At 39.7% G+C, this 13,814-nt stretch overlaps 2 protein-coding genes across 4 annotated transcripts in view; one reads left to right on the top strand and one right to left on the bottom strand.

Moving 5' to 3' along the window:
- ZFP91 (ZFP91 zinc finger protein, atypical E3 ubiquitin ligase) overlaps positions 1–8,561 on the bottom strand; it is a 29,765-nt gene extending 21,204 nt beyond the window's left edge. The window contains exons 1-2 of one of the 2 annotated variants that reach the window (XM_072970003.1): positions 8,048–8,561; positions 3,102–3,130 (exon numbers count right to left, since the gene is read on the bottom strand). In XM_072970003.1, the coding sequence (XP_072826104.1) occupies positions 3,102–3,130; positions 8,048–8,394 (376 nt within the window). In that variant the 5' untranslated portion in view covers positions 8,395–8,561. The remainder of the gene's footprint in view (positions 1–3,101; positions 3,131–8,047) is intronic. The other variant, XM_031691093.2, reaches the window with a different exon arrangement.
- A 3,051-nt stretch (positions 8,562–11,612) lies between these two features.
- The window catches only part of LPXN (leupaxin), a 31,219-nt gene continuing 29,017 nt past the window's right edge, over positions 11,613–13,814 (top strand). For both annotated transcript variants that reach the window (XM_072970004.1, XM_031690709.2), the window contains exon 1: positions 11,613–11,747. In XM_072970004.1, coding sequence (XP_072826105.1) covers positions 11,735–11,747 — 13 coding nt within the window. In that variant the 5' untranslated portion in view covers positions 11,613–11,734. The remainder of the gene's footprint in view (positions 11,748–13,814) is intronic.

The following is a 13,814-nucleotide window of genomic DNA, read 5'->3' as shown; positions in this document are numbered from 1 at the left end:
TATCTATTTTATACATACTAGTGTGTATTTGTTAATCCCAAATTCCTAATTTATCCCCCTCCTTTTCCCTTTGGGTAACCATAGTTTGTCTTCTGTCTCTGAGTCTGTTTCTGTTTTGTAAGTAAGTTTATTGGTATCATCTTTTTAGACTATACATATATATATGTGATATTATGTGATATTTGTCTTTCCAACTTTATTTCACTTAGTAGGATAATCTCTACGTCCATCCATGTTGCTACAAATGGCATTATTTTATTCTTTTTATGGCTGAGTAATAGTCCCTTGTGTACATATACCACAACTTCTTTATCCATTCATCTGTCGGTGGGCATTTAGGTCGCTTCCATGTCTTGGCTACTAAAAATAGCACTGCTATGAACATTGGGGTATATGTATCTTTAGTTAGAGTTTTTGTCTTCTCCTGATATATGCCCAGGAGTGGGACTGCTGGATCATATGGTAACTCTATTTTCAGTTGGTAACGGAGCTTCCATACTGTTCTCCATAGTGGCTGCACCAATTTACATTCCCACCAAAAGTGCAGAAGGGTTCCCCTTTCTCCACACCCTTCCCAGCATTTAGTATTTGTAGACTTTCTGATGATGGCTATTCTGACTAGTGTGAGGTGATACCTCATTGTAGTTTTGATCTCCATTTCTCCAGTTAGTGGTGTTGAGCGTTTTTTTCATGTGCCTGTTAGCTATCTGTGTATCTTCTTTGGAAAAATCTCTATTTAATTCTTCTGTCCATTTTTTGATTGGGTTGTTTGCTTTTTTGATATTGAGCTGTATGAGCTGTTTGTTTACATGTTTTGAAAATTAAGCCCTCATTGGGTGCATCATTTGCAAATACTTTTTCCCATTCTGTATGTTGTCTTTTTGTTTTGTTTATGGTTTCCTTTGCTGTGCAAAGCTTGTAAGTTTGATTAGGTCCCATTTGTTTATTTTTGCTTTGATTTCTTCTGCATTGACTGGCCTTAGGAAACATGGCTACGATTTTATATCAGAGAATGTTTTGCCCATGTTTTCTCCTAGGAGATTTACGGTGTCCTATGTTATGTTTAAGTCTTTAAGTCATTTTGAGTTTATTTTTGTGTGTGGCACGAGGGAGTATTCTAACTTCACTGATTTACAGGTGGCTGTCCAGCTTCCCCACACCACTTGCTGAAGAGATTGTCTTTTCTCCACTGTATGTCTTGCCTCCTTTGCTGAAGATGAACTGACCATAGGTATGTGGGTTTATTTCTGAGCTCTCTATTCTGTTCCACTGATCCATGTGGGGTTTTGTGCCACTACCACTCTGTTTTGATTGTTGTAGCTTTGTAGTACTGTCTGGAGTCTGAGAGGGTTATACCTCTAGCTTTGTTCTCTTTCCTCAGGATTGCTTCAGCAATTCTAGGTCTTTTGTGGTTCCATATAAATTTTAGGATTATTTGTTCTAGTTCTGTGAAAAATGTCCTGGGTAATTTGACAGGGATCCCATTAAATCTGTAGATGGCTTTGGGTAGTAAGGCCATTTTAGCAGTATTAATTCTTCCAATCCAAGAGCATGGGATATCTTTCCATTTCTTTAAATCATCTTTAATTTCCTTAATCAATGTTTTATATAATTCTCAGTGTCTTTCACCTCCTTGATCAGGTTTATTCTTGACTTTTTTTTTTTAGAGGCAATTAAAATTTTTTTTAAACTTTCTTTTTCTGTTATTTCATTGTTAGTATAAAGAAATGCAACAGATTTCTGTATGGTAATCCTGTATTCTGTTACCTTGCTGAATTAGTCATTCAGTTTTAATAGTTATTGTGTGGAGTTCATTTGCAATAAAAGGCAGAACTTGAATTGAAACCTTAAGCTCTAACTCTAGATCAAGCATTTAACTAACTAGTGGATTAAAGTGGGACTGACTGAGATTGAATTACCCATAATGTAGATTTAATCTCCCCTCAACTGCAAAACTATATAACATTGCAACTTCTGGCTTAAGAAATCAACACAAAGAGCAATTAATTTATCTCCAACAAGGGTTCAAGATTTCCACCACATTCTGAAGTCTCCTCAAGGCAACTCAAAATAATTTCTTTAGTCAGAGCTAAAATTTCCAAAATGATCTCTGAGTAAGGAACACAAGACCTTCCAATCTTGACAGACAATTCTCCAATTTTCCAAGTATCAAAAGCAACAAAACCCAAAACTTGCTAAACAAAGTCATGCAGAGCTTTCTAAAGAAAAAATTTGCCTAGTACAAAATACTTCTGCCTGGCATACTATGAAATATTAGCCTCAGATTTTAAAATTCAAAGAAAAAAGAACCCTGATTACTGACATCTGATTATTGACAAAGTAGCCACAAATTCAAGTTACTGGTCCCTAACCAGACTGTCATTTTTCTCAATGACATAAATCCAGGTTTTCAATTTGCCTTATACGTATTCTCAAAGTATTCTTTATGAAGAGAAAAATCTACATTAAGAATAATATACATTTATGTTACATATATACATAATAAATTAACTGAGCAACTGGCTCACAATGACAAGGGCAATTTTAATAACCCAATCTGCAAAGCCAGAACAGTCTTCTTAAAAGAGCATTTAAAAAGAAAAAAGTGAACATTAGCTTCCCCTCTCAATCCAGATAAGCAGAAGACTACACTTAATACATACATTTAGTTTGCTATTTGAAAATGACCTAATGACCCCATTTAATTATTCATCAGGCTGAAATCTTAGAACATTTTTCTTTCCACATTCTTCAATCTACATTTATAATGTGAGTCTCTGCAAGCATCTTGATTTTGTCTACACTTTATTTCACCTATTGTGTATCATTCCTCTGTTTATTAAAAATCCAAATAACTTTAAAAATTGCAATACAGTGACATCAGATAACCTGATTTCCCAGGTTTCTAAGTGCAAGAATATTCCACTTGCCCAAACCTGCTGCTACTTAAATAGGTTCAGTCTATCCCAATAATTATTTACTTAATAAAAGTCACTTTAAATGGGAACAATTTGAATTATCAGACTGAAGCTTATTTTATTTTGTCAGATTACTGAATAGTCACGTAAGGTACATGAGATGTAAGAATGACCCAGTCTTACCTTTGTCAGTTGATACTTTTTCTATGCATCTGAAAGAAAAGAGAATCAAATATTAAATGAAAAATATTGCACATTGTCTTAAAATACAAATATTTCTCTCTTTCAGGTTCATCTCCAGAGTGATGTAGAAAAACATCTACAGCAGTACTGTCCAACAGAGCTTTCTGCAGTGATGCAAATATTCCACACCCACCAATCTACCAACATGGCAGTCTCCATGTGGCTGGTGAGGGTACTTGAAATAGTTACGGGACTGAGGAATGGAAATTTTAGTTTTGATTAATGTAAATTTAGTCATAAGTAGCTATCATATTTGACAACACACAGATAGAAAATCATTCAAAACAGTTGTTTTTAACTATAAAAATATTAATACAAAGAAAATACTGCTGATTTTGTTATATTAAATGGTTATAAAAGAAAAATGTCCTTATTTTACAAAAATACAGTAACTAGGGGTGATATGAAACAAGGTTTGAGAATTCCTCTAAAATACTTCTGCCAAAAGAAAAAGAGAGGGGGAGGAGATAGAGGTAACAAGTATGACAAAATCTCAAAAATTGTTATAACTAGGTGATAAATACTGAGGTTTCATTATACTGTTTTCTCTACTTTGAGTATACTGGACAATTTCCAGAACAAAAATTTAACAAGCCTAAACAAAAACCCTAAAATTATTCATCTGTTAAACCCAAGTCAAAATCTATTTCTAAAAAGGCAACAGATTGGACCTCAGAAGTAAATATAAACTGCATTTTACAAATTAGACAGGAACAGTAAAGAATCTAGTATGTTATAAACTACTGATATAAAAAATGTTTTTCTCATGTTTTTAACTCAGGAAAACTTCCATCATACATAACTGTTGAGTATAGTTATTATGAATCTCCCCATAGCCATTATCCAAATTAAAAGCTGACATGTCTTGGATCTTTAACATGAAGATGCCAAACAGCACCTCCGAGCAATACAAAGTTTTCTTTTTTTTCAAAAGTAAACCTAACACAAATGAAGATCCTTATGTTATAAAAGAATATCCAAGCAAATACACAAGCCACAGGATAAAGAAACTGTCTTATTTAGAAAGACTAGCTATCATTTTCTCATCCCATATTGTTTTAAAAAGCTTGGTATTATCATTTTAAATTACTAATGTCCCAATTAACAACTAATACAAGATAAGTGCTAATCATCTTTACAAATAAAAAGTACAGAAATAGTTGCTAGATCTTGAAACACTAGACAGTAAACTTTCCAAAAATCTTTCGGAATGGTTCAATGTTTCCTTTACCATATTGATCACCATAAGAGAAAAACTCAGGATTTCAGGCTTGTACGACTGAAACCGTCTCCGAAGAGCCTTAGAAGTTTTTTTCAATTCAGAATATTACTGCCTTTGCATTCTCACTGTCTAAGACCCTCACCTTTTCCTTACAAAAGTAGTAAGAAGGTGTCATGCAAGAAAATAAACCCCAAATGGAGTTTCATATTTGGGAAAACAGAGCAGTATTTGTTTCCTTCATTTGTAACCCATCTGACACCTGCAGGTTTACCTCTAAGAATACTCAGTTTTAGCCTATATTCCTTGTGGTGAGGAAACAGCTTTCCTCAATAGGTAAATCAGAAGTTAAAAAAAGTATTTAAGTTTTAAATTCTGAAATGTATTAGATAACCAGAGGACTTATTATCATGGTAGAAGCAAAATAAGCTTCTTGCATTTAACCTAGTCTTATTTTAACAATTATATTGTGTCCTTATTAGTAGAAAGCATAAATGTTTTAACTCAGGAATCAGAAAAAAGCTGAAGTGTGTGTGTATGTGTGTACATACATATAGATATAAGGATCTTAACTCTGGAATTTATTGGCTAAAATAGAGCAAATGAAAAGTATTGATTCTTAGCATTGATATATAACTTTTCTTCAAATTTGGTTTATCTTTCCTTACTATTAGTCTTTAAGTTTTAATTTATAACGATCATAAATTTAACTTTATGCCTTTCTCTTGAGCACGTTCACTGAAAAATTCTTTATTTCCCTTCACAAAGATTTCCTACTCTTTTTATTAACTTCTGAACATTCCAATGCAAACAGAAAATTGTTATAAGCTTAGAAAAGTTTACAAAAGCTCTAACCTAATTGTCATCTAACTATAAAGCTCACTTCACAAACTGTAAGTTGTCAGCTAAAAATGAAGAAGCATATTTAAAGAGGTTAAGTGACTTGCCCAAGGTCATTTAGTAAGCAGCAGCAAGCTGGGACCTGAAACTGACTAAAGTTCAATGCTTTCTCTCTGTTATTCAGCCTTGCAATAGGAAAAGAGGTTTCAATCAATCCAAGTCTCTGTAATAACTGACCTTTTAAGCTATTGTACACTTTGCTGCCTCTTCAGTCAAGAGAAACAAATGTAGGTTAAACAGCTGATTACTGGGAATTTATTGGGGTGAATGTTATTTGGAAAACAGAGCTGAATCAAGGTCAGAAGGCACTTGACCGGAGTTCGGTAAACTGATACACAAAACTTCTTGAAATGTCTCAAAGGATTAAGTTTCTTACTTTACTAGTTTTAAAATTTATTTGATCACTATGAAAACCTGTAAACTGTTCACACATTTGACAAACCTCCACTAATCAATGCATCTTCCCTTTTAATTGCAAAGTCCTTGAAGATGAAGTATATGCCTCATTTTTCTCTATAAACCCTGGCTCAGCACAGTATCAGAGCCAGTTACTGCTCAATCAAGATTTAATGAGCTGAAATGCTTTAAGAGTCCTTTGATTTCCAGGGCATCCAGTATATTGAAAATGTGTAACAAAAAAGAAAAATATTAAAATGAAAATTTATTACAACAATTCAATCAAAACTGCGTAATTTAAAATATATAATCAAGGGACAGTTCTAAGGCTAAGGTAAAAGAACACTACTAACTTTTATGACATTGGATGAGAGAGAGAGGGACATTAAGAATTAAGACTATTCTTTCCTCCTCATAAGGAATATTGTGAAGAAAAAAACTGAAGGGGTTTAATTAAGTCATCTTCATCCAAGCTCAATTGTTTTAACATTTATATCGTGGACATAAAAAAAGACTCAGTGGTATTTTTTTCTGCCAAGAGTTAAGATAAATAATAAACCATGACAGCTACCACTCTAGGTATAATTATCTTAGAAGCCCGCTGCTGTAAGTAAAACTGGTGGCTCAGTAGGAGGGAAATGTAGCAAGGAGATAAAGGTATAGTTAACTTTCAAATGAATAGGTGAAAATAGAAGAGAATTTTTAAAATAATAAATAAATTTTAATCTTCCTATGTATGTTAATAGAAAAGAATTAAAAATTCACTTTGCCAGAATTTACATGAAAAACACTACACATCAGTTATATACCTCCACAACACTGCTCAAAACAATAACTTTTAATAAATATTTACTATGTACCAGGCTTTTGTTATGTGTTTCACATGCTGTACTTAATTCTCACAAACTCAGAGAGATTTATCTCCTATTGATAATAAAACTGAGACACATGCAGTTTAAGAAATTTGTCCAAAGAGTTTATACCCAAATAAGGCTAATGATATATCTTCAAATTTATCAGATTAAATACAGGAGCTTAGAATTTTTGTGACCATAAAATTCATTTGCAGTAATAAGAATCCCATTTGCAGCTGAATGATTTGTAAGGACAGATTTTTGTTGTCCACAGAAACAAAATTTACACAATTTTCTAAATTATGTTAACTTAACTAGCACTGAATAATTTGAAAGCACATCTAATACCACAATATTCTTTTGAATTTTATTTCTCTTTCTGAGAGTCTTCCAAGACAAGCATGCCAAGGTCACAGACTTCACTCATTTTTGGAACAGGTGTGTTTCAAGTTTTAAATCTATTAGGTCCCTATAAGCCAAATGTTGCCACGGTCTCTATGGGGGAGGTAGAGTGGTGGGGAAATCATTTAAAACTGATTTATCCCCCCATCTTCAATTTTCCCTGCTTTTCACTAATTTGTTTTTACTCGAAAGTCAAGACACAAATGTTTTCAGAAGCGAATTCAACGGCTGTGCTTAATTTCTAGAATTTACAAACACGTGTGCTTCAGTATTCTGAACACAGAAAAGTTTCAAAAAACAATATAAAATATTTATTATTTCTGGTTATCTATTCTTGGTCCCTCTATGATCCCTAGGTAATACAGAAACTCCTTTCAGATTATTTTAATTTTTAAAGACGAAATTCCTACATTAAGACATATGCAAAAATCAAGCAAACAAAAACATATGCTACCTGTCAAAAAAAATTTAAGAAAACCCAATCTCGTTAAACCTGTCAAAAAAAAAAAAAAAGAAATCTACCTAATCTTGTTATATGAAAGACTACGCTGAAAATTGGCAGAGCCACGTTTTCACCCTATTAGTATCAGATTTTTAAAACGAGTGGAAAATGTGAAAATTTAGTAGCGTGAAAAAAAGCTCCAAAATGATACCAGTACAACTGGCTCTTGAACTAATTAATAGGAAGGTGGGGGCGATACACTTTTGAAGGCATATTTAAGATCGTGCTGTTGATTTTCCTACGGGGATGTGATGTAATACTGGAGAGCCGCCTAAGAGGGAAAGGACGGGCTGACAAAGGGCGTGCAGATGCCAGAGTGCTGGAGAAGCCCGAGGAGGCAGGGAAGAGGTGGGTCCCAGGGGAGCCGAAGAGGTGCATCCCACAAAGGACCTCGGGGAGCGGGGCAGTGGCCCGACCACAGGCGAGGGGGCGGGGAAGCCAGAGAGCAGCGATAAGACAGCGGCTAACAGGGAAGCGGTGTGACATCTGGCATGCGAGCCGGCAGGGGGCAGAGCGAGCGGCACGTCACGTGGAGTGGTCGCTACGGGAGCCGAGAGGGTTGCGTGCGGTTGAGGGGGGTCTTTCCCACCGCCAGAAAGGCTGCGTTACTCACAGGAGTCGCGGACTCTTCTTGCCCTGAGCTGGAGACGGGGGCTTCGCGGCCTGGGACTGCTGCCCTGGGGCGTCGGGAGGCCTGGCGCTGGGGCTGCTCCTCCGCCGGCGGGGATACTCGGCCTTCCTCCGGCGGGACACAGCGGCGGCGGCGGCGGCCGCAGCGGCCCGGCCCCGGTCCCGACCTCCCCTCAACACGCGGCTGCTCGTAGTCCCCGGAGGCGCCGCCGCCGCCGCCTCAGGGGGCTGCTGCTGGGGCTCCTCGGGAGCCGCCTTGGCCGCCGCCGCCTCTCCCCCTTCCTGGTCCTGCTGCTCCGGGGGTCTCGGCTCTTCCGTCTCCCCCGGCATCGGGACGCGTCCGTCCCCCACCCCCTAGTCCCAGGCGGCGGAGGCGGAGGCGGCGGCGGCCGCGGCGCTACTCCCCCCCGCCCCCCGGAGCGTCCGGCTCACTCTCACTCAGCGCTCCTCTTTCCCCCCTCCCCTCCGCCCGGCTCCGAGGGCGCCCCCCCCGCCCCCTGCCACTCAAGGCCGGCTACCGCTGGCGCCGCGCGCGCGCCCGCCACAGACGCTCAGCCAACCAATCGGAGAGGAGTAACCGCTTCTTCGCCCCGCCCCTCGCGGACCCTCACGCAGCGGCGTACCGGGTTCCCTCCCCCACCCCTTCCTTCAACCAATCAGGAAACGGCTCCAAGGGAGCGCGCGAGGTTTCCTTCCCCGCGCACCCGTTCTCACCGTTAAACGGCTGCGTCTCGCGACAATCCCAAAGTGACCTTTTTTCCCCACCTCCGGAGCTCAGCGAACGCTAGGGGCAATGGGAGGGGCAGGTCTCGCGAGGAGGTTGGTGGGAAGAAAACGCACCTCTTTCCCCGCCTCGCGCGCACCCTGGACTGGCTGCGCGCGCACCTGCCTCCCTAAGGAGCCGCTAATGCCACAAGGGCTCTTTCTATCGTTCTCCCTTAAGCCGCGGAAGTAGTCTTGGCGTTCTTCTGCCTCCACCCCGATCCCACTTTCCTGCCTGTGGCCTTTCTGTCCCCAGCGTCGCCAGGTCTTGCGGGGAGAAGGGGGGAATTTTTTTGAGCTGTCGCTTCTCCTTTAAGAAAAAAAGCCCCGTCGGCTGCCGGATGAAAGTGCCTGAAAAAATGGCGGCGGTAGAACAGAGGCGGGGTCGTGAGGGCAAGGAGGACCCGCCTTTTGGCGCATGAGCATGGTTAACTTGCCCAAAGGCATGCTGGGAAATGAAGTTTTACTTATCCTACGCCTTAGGATAATAGATGGGAAACCTGAGACAAAGAGAATGCTGGGCGTTTTTGACCGATGCCCGATGGGAAAGGTAGTTCATTTTTTCCGCATTCCGCGTTTACTCGGCCGGGGCTACTCTGTTTCCGGGTTAGGCCGCAACGCCTGCGCAGATCCGGGCACGAATGTTGGGCCAGCTATATTTTTTTGGTCGAGCCAGCCTGGCAAGGCTTCCCCTGCTTTCTTTGCTTGGTGTTGGCGAAGCAGTTCTAGGATGGCCACGTAATAGTCCTTAGCTTTGTTTGGTTAGACGGCGCCTCATCTGGGACCAGCTAGCGTTCATAGCTTCAATATTCTTCTGTGTCTGACCCACTAACCTGGGAGCCTCTGAGGTCAGGGTTTGAATCTGATTCCGCCCGGTCCTAGGGGGCCTAGCACAATTCTCAACTCTCATCTGATTTTTAATAAAAGTTTGCGGAAAGAACCGTAGAATTGTTTTTTAACTAGACGTTTTGGGGACCAAGGAACTGGCATCGGCTACTTAATTTGGCTGTGGTCCCTGGGCTGGAGGGGAAGGGTGAAAGATTGTTAGCGTGACTCCGGTGATCCACTAGAAAACTGAAGTCCTCTTTCAGACACCCCGCCCCGAAGCCATCTGCTTCTGCGGTTTCTAAATGTTTCTGCTGCACAGGAAGCATGGTCAGAATAGCAGCTTTGTCAGAAATTACTTTTCTCTCCACTCTCCACTCGTGTGCAACTAAATTGCCCTAATGCGTCAAACGGGAGTTTCCACATTTGTTTATCTGCAAGTTGCATTTGGTGAAGGCAGTGAGCCTCTTGCGTTCCTTCCTTTATTCCCTTGCATCTATTATAATCAAGGAGCGATTTGCAGGAACGATTCTTAACCTTGGAAAATAAAGCATCTGGGGCTAGAAGTCCCCAAAGTAAGTGAATGGAAACAAGATCTGGGAATCCAGTTCTAAAGTTCACATTAATCATTCAGTTAAACTGCAGATGGAGTTCAATAGTTGCAAGCCAAGTGCTGAAGAGCATTTTTCCTTCCAGTATTTTGGCTCAGTTACCACTCAGATTAGGCAAATGTTCATATTCCCTGTTGAGTGTTTTGCGCTTTCATGGGGCTAATTGCATTTCAATTGTAAAAACTATTTGGCATATTGTGGATGGTAATTCTTTCAAACCCTTGTTTGCAGTGTGCAGATTTGGAATGGCACTGATACTCAATGACTGCTCAAAGTAATGCGGAGGTGGGATCTCCTTTACATTTAAAAGAAAAAAAAGAAAAGAAAAATAGAAGTTTTAAGATCACAGTGGAATGGAGAATGGAGAATTCGTTTAGATTAACCTAAAAACAAAAACAAAAACAAAAACAAAAGCCCATTGTGTTGTAGACGAAAGATTACAGGCTTTGAAGTTAAATATGTATTATAGTAAGTAGCAAAGCTACCTGCTAACTCTACTATCTTTAACAAGTTACTATTCCTTGAATCTATTTCACCACTGGTAGAAATGGGGATAGTATCTGTTTCATGGGGCCATGATCTTAGTTCTTTAAGTACTGCATTCTCATAGTAGGCATTTCGTAAATGTTTTATTTTATTCATGGTGAATAAAATCACTGTAGTTAAAGTGAAAGTTAACCTCAGTGTCACTTTCAGAGAAACCACTATAAGGCAACATAACTAGTCAGGAATTGTGCTTAATTGAGACATGTGCAGCTTAGTACCTGGTGTCTTAAATTTTTCAGGTTCATTCTTCATGACTTGTATAATTGTTTGCATTTTGGACCACTGAAATAACCCTGGCCCTGAGAATCCAAGTGGAAACCTGGCCTTGAGAATCCTGTTCTGCCTTTAATGGGGTTTAGGATCTATTCAGGAAAGCAGGTAAGCATAATTTCTGGATAGTTAAGTAAATAAAGACAGCAAAATGAACTGAGTGCTGGTTAATTCCAACGGAAATTTCATGAAGATTATGCTTTTATGGTCCTCAGCTTCACAGAGGGAAAAAAAAAAAAAAAGCAGATTCCCTGAAGCACAGTCACAGTGGGATACCCACAACACTGGGGGAAAAAGCCACAAGGGCAAATCTGTCATTCCCATGAATTCAAGATGAAGCCTGGTACATAGTAGGTGTTCAAATTTTTCAGAATTTACTTTGAATCTTTTATCACCCTGGGCAGTGCACAATGGGGACTCAAATCCAACGACCCACCTTTCTATGTCAGTCTCATTTTTAAAACCCTGACCTACAAAAAAAAAAAAAAATCACCAAATCAAAAGAGAGGAAGTGCTAAGCAAATACAGGAACCAAAAAAGGGTTATAGAGACTGCTTCACGCTGGCTCATTCGGTTCCTTTGTGGTCCTCTTCTTCAGCACATACCAAAGCAGTTCCTCACAACCTGTGGTACCAGAGCATCTTGGGTGTGTTTCAATGGAAGAGTTGGGTGAGTGAGGAGCTTCTTGGAGGAGAAACTCTGAGGGAATGAAGATTTAGCTGCCATCTCCATATGGGGTGGGGAATACTTCTAGCCAGATGAAGGGTAGTGCTAGAAGATTTTATTTTCACTTCTCTCCTGATGACAGGCCAACCAAGAGTGAAGCGTGAGGAACTATGTTATTTTGGGGAACTATGGGTTCACTGTTTTCAGGGGCACAATAGGCAGAGCATTTGGTGCTAACCACAGAGTAAACTCCGCACAAACCCTTTTGGACTGAATTGTGATTTAAGTTGTCATTTTGTTATGAGCATTTTGCTCCTTGGGGGCTGCTGGAAATCATAGGGTGGCCACACAGTTGGCAACCTCAGAGATGTGATTTGGGGAGAAAAAGAAAGAAAAGGGAGCGTTAGGAGGAGAAGAAATGAAATAGAAGTACGAGAATGAGGGGTCCGCAAAGGTTGGAGAAAGATCAGAGTGATTTCATTTGTTCCATGGTTTAGTATTAAATCAAGAAGGCACAGCGCTATAAAAAATCCAGTTCTTTTCATTTTCGTTGCTAAATTTTGTATTGAGAGCAATTCTGGAGGAACAGATTACTATGGCTTGCAAATATGATACCTCCTTCTACTCCAAAGCAATTAAAACCAACTCTGAAACTGTTGGCCACATTGTTCAGAGAGATCCTTGATTTCAAACTTTTGGAGTAACATAAGGTTTGTCATTCTTGGGACTCATTCCGTATCCTTTGCCAATTTTTGTTGCTGTCATCCTTACTAACACTGAGTCACTAACCGTTGCCCAGTGTCCAAGCTGTGTGATTCCGCAATGTCCTGGGGTTTTGTATGTTTCAGTATGTTAAAAATGCAAACAATAACAATAGAAAACATGTCTTGTATATTGTCTTTTTTTTAAAACTGTAATTGGAGGGCGGTGGGTATAGCTCAGTGGTAGAGCACATACTTAGTGCGCACAAGGTCTTGGGTTCAATCCCCAGCACCTCCATTAAAAGAAAAAAAACCCCAAAAACTGTAATTTAAGAGCTGGAGGAGTAGAAAAAGGAAGAAAGGCAAATTATAGGAGGGAAGAGAGATATTACTGAAAAGTAAAGGAGTATTTAATGTTTAATAAGTATTGAACTGTTTTGAAAGTAAAGCCTATTTTGCTACTTGGAGTAGAATATGTTTTGGACGTGGGGTGGAATGCAAATTCTTCTCCTGTGTGAGGGTTGGGGAAATTCACACTTTTGCCTGAGTTCCACCAGAGTCCAGCTCTGCTTTTTTATTTTAGGAACACCGAATGGCTTTCATGCAGTTAGTTGGAAAAGGAACTAATAGTTATGCAGTGACTTAAGTTAAAACTAGATGGTTTTACATGTAGTAATCATTTTAGTGTTCCAAGCAACCTTGTGAAATAGATATTATGCACTTTTTTTCAGTTGAGCAAGCTAAGAAAAGCAAAATAACTTGTTCAGTGTCACCCTCAGAAGCCTCTGACACCAAAATTGATTAAGATACAAGGTGTTTCCCAGTTTAGAAGTGTGTTGGCTCAGGGGTTTCAGCCAGTAGAATAAACTAGATAATTTAAAAAAGTAAAGAATAACCGATTTTCAGAGTTTTGTACTTCTTCAGCAGGATGGATGGGTGGAGAAATTTAATCCAGAAATGTAGAAAGTACCAAGCAGCCTGCAGTGTAACATTCATGTATATTATCCAGGTGGGCAGGCCAATATTTCCTCTCTGCAGTATTTCCCCCCAAGGTTGGTAGTTTGTATCCACCCAGAAGGTCTTGCTTAAACCCTCATTACAAGGGGGATGCTAGATAAAGGGGAGCTGGGAGTAGACACTGGCTCTGAATGAAATCACTACAGTCTAGTGAGATCACAAGAGATCTTGCTTAATTCCTTTCCTGAAAGTGAATGTTGACGTTTGACTTCCATAGATAAAAAACTATGGAAAAGGACTGTAGAGTTTTCAGTCTAAATACCCAACCTCCCCCCCAGTAATCCCGTATTTGTCATACTGAAATTAGTCATCTTCAAATTATAGCATCAGGCAAAAGGCAAGATAATCTGGG

Source organism: Vicugna pacos, chromosome 10, assembly GCF_048564905.1.
Source record: "Vicugna pacos chromosome 10, VicPac4, whole genome shotgun sequence".
Classification (NCBI taxonomy): Eukaryota; Metazoa; Chordata; class Mammalia; order Artiodactyla; family Camelidae; genus Vicugna; species Vicugna pacos.
Note: the sequence above shows the minus strand (reverse complement) of the source record. Positions and strands in the feature narration are given on the sequence as shown.